Below are 3,070 nucleotides of genomic sequence, written 5' to 3' on the forward strand. Positions count from 1 at the left end.
AAAATCTACCCTCTGGTAGTTTGAAAATGTTACCTCTTGTCCTGTCACTATACATCCTGTTAAAGCATCTCTCCACAACATTCCATTCCCTTTATGTATTGGAAGGCCTCAGTAAGGTATCCTCAGAGGTCTTTCTTCTATACTCTGAAGAACTCCAGCTCTCATAAGCTTTCTTGATAGGACAGGTTTTTCCAGTCCTGTGATAATTTTTGCGACCTTCTATCATAAGTCTACTTCTTTCTTACACTAGGGCCCTAAAGCAGGATGCAGGTGGGGTCTCACACGTGGAGAAGAGGAGGAGAATCACTTCCCTAGACCTGCCACCTATGGTATTATGATGCAGTCCAGGATACGATTGGCTTTCTGGGCTGCAAGTGAACATTGCCAGCTCATATCCAGGTTTCCGTCTACTAATATCCCCAAGTGCTTCTCTGCAGGTCTGCTCTCAAACCAGTCATCACCCAATCTGCATTGATGCTGGGGAATGTCCTGACCCAGGAGCAGGACCTTGTGCTTGGCCTTGTTGAACTGCAGGAGGTTCACATGAGCCCACTCCTCAAGGCTGTCTAGGTTCCTCTGCATGGCGTCCCTTCCCTTTTCTGTATCAACTGCACTTCTGGCTATCTCAAATCCCCTCCCTGTCTTCCATGAACCTTAGCATGCTTTCCAGGAGGTTCTGCTCCAACATCTTCCCAGGCACAGAGGTGAGGCTGGCCAGTCTGTAGGTCCCTGGGTTGTCATTTTTAGCCATTTAAAAGATAGGTGTTATATTTTCAGACTTTCTGGGACAACACCTGACCCCAACAACTTTTCCAATATGATGGATAGCGGCTTAGGAACTTCATTTGCCCGTTCCCTCAGAACCCTGGCATGCACCTGATTGGGTCTCATGGAGTTTGCACCCTCAGGTTCCTCAGGTAGTTTCAAACCTGTTCTCTCTCTGCAGTGAGTGGACTTCATCTCCTCCGTCCCTGCGTTGACATTTTGTGACTTGGGAGGTGTGGAATGGGCTGGTGAGAAAGTCCAAAATGGTGTTGAGCACCTCAGCCTTTTCCACGTCAGTTTTAGTCAGGTCCCCTGTGACCCTTTTTACGGAGGATACAATTTCTTTGTTGCCTTATGTATCTGCAGAAACCCTTCTTGCTATTCTTTGCATCCCTAGCCAAGTTTCTCTCCAGCTGTGCCTTGGCTTTCCTGATCCCATCCCTAAACTCCTGGGCCATATCGCTATAAACTTTCCAATTTGTTTGTCCCTACCTCCACTGCCTTTGCTTTTCCTTTCTATGCTTTAGTTTGATTATGACATCCTGACTCAGACAATGGTCTCCTGCCTCCCTTGCCTCGTTTCTTCACTGCCCCAGGAGACAGTGGCAGTGCATTCAGGATGCTGTTTTTTTCCAGAGATGCTGGTAGGGAGGTCAGGTCTTGTACAGCATTCAAAGCATTTGTGACAGATTCAGAGATGATTGGATGAAGCCTCAAGAGAAGTGGTGTAAACCTAAAGAATAACACGTTAGTACGATTATCTACAGGAAAAGACAGACTCTGAGATCTGTGCATAGAAGAGGAAGCAAGTTCTTGTTGATGGTACAAGGTTCCTTGTGGTCAATTTCTCAGTGCCTTCTGGAACTCATAGTTCCTCATACTGCAGATGAGGGAGTTCAATGTCAGAGACATCACCGAGTACAGAACTGCCAGCACCCAATCTGATGATGGGAAGCAGATGGAGAGGGCCTTCAGGGAGGAAAAAATGAGGTGCTGGAGGCATAGGGAAAATGCTCTGCATTGACGCCAGGGCCCTGCACTGAAAAAAAAAAAAATCCTTTTTAAATGAATAGAAGAAACACAGAAGGCCACCTGTCGTGTGACAATAGGCACAGTTACAGAAGGACTCTGAGTGAGTCTGACTGTGTTCGTGTTCCTGCAGAAGTAGAATGAATGCAAGCACTTGTGTACAACCATGGTTACCAATGACAGAATGCTCCAAAGCACATCATTTGTCTGTGATCAACTGGAGATTTCTTGTGAAGAAAGACAGACAGCTTATTCTTTCTTAATTACCACCAGTAGGATCAGTTCCTTCAGTGCCCCTTTGATGTCCTGGTTCCTCATGCTGTAGATGAGGGGGTTCACAGCTGGAGGCACCACCGAGTACAAAACTGTCACCACCACGTTCAGGGATGGGGAAGAGGTGGAAGGGGGCTTCAAGTAGGCACACATGATAGTGCTGATAAACAGGGAGACAACGGCCAGGTGAGGGAGGCATGTGGAAAAAGCTTTGTGGCGGCCCTGCTCCGAGGGGATCCTCAGCACAGCCCTGAAGATCTGCACATAGGACAGCACAAGGAAAACAAAACATACAAAGAGTAAACACGCTGAAAACCCAACGAGGCCAAATTCCCTGAGATAGGCATCAGAGCAGGAGAGCTTGAGGATCTGGGGAATTTCACAGAAGAACTGGTCCAGGGCATTGCCTTGGCAGAGGGGGAGGGAAAAGGTATTGGCAGTGTGCAGCACAGCATTGAGAAAGCCACTGCCCCAGGCAGATGCTGCCATTTTGACACAACTTCTACCACCTATGAGGGTCCCGTAGTGCAGGGGTTTGCAGATGGCAACGTAGTGGTCATAGGCCATGACAATGAGAAGCAAATACTCGCCTCCAAGTAAAAAAACTAGCAGAAAGACTTGTGCAGCACATCCCAAGTAGGAGATGGTCCTGGTGTCCCACAGAGAGTTGACCATGGGCTTGGGGAGAATGGTGGAGATGGAGCCCAGGTCGAGGAGGGCGAGGTTGAGGAGAAAGAAGTACATGGGGGTGTGGAGGCAGTGGTCGCAGGCTACGGCTATGAGGATGAGGCCGTTGCCCAGGAGGGCAGCCAGGTAGATGCCCAGGAAGAGCCCGAAGTGCAGGAGCTGCAGCTTGCGTGTGTCTGCGAATGACTGGAGGAGGAATTCTGTGGGGAAGCTGCTGTTGGACATTTTCTCTCTGGGCCCTGACAACTGTCCCAAGAGAAAAAGACGGTGAAGAGTTAGAACGGATTTCTCTGCGCAAAACCAAAGCTGTTTCTCA

General features: G+C 48.6%; 1 protein-coding gene across 1 annotated transcript; it reads right to left on the reverse strand.

Moving 5' to 3' along the window:
* Window positions 1-2,043: 2,043 nt before the first annotated feature.
* LOC136788502 (olfactory receptor 14A16-like) lies at window positions 2,044-2,811 on the reverse strand. The gene has a single exon (XM_066987056.1). It carries the CDS (start codon window positions 2,809-2,811, stop codon window positions 2,044-2,046), a length of 768 nt encoding a protein of 255 aa, XP_066843157.1.
* Between the last annotated feature and the right edge of the window lie 259 nt (window positions 2,812-3,070).

Source organism: Anser cygnoides, chromosome 38 (assembly GCF_040182565.1).
Source record: "Anser cygnoides isolate HZ-2024a breed goose chromosome 38, Taihu_goose_T2T_genome, whole genome shotgun sequence".
Taxonomy (NCBI): Eukaryota; Metazoa; Chordata; class Aves; order Anseriformes; family Anatidae; genus Anser; species Anser cygnoides.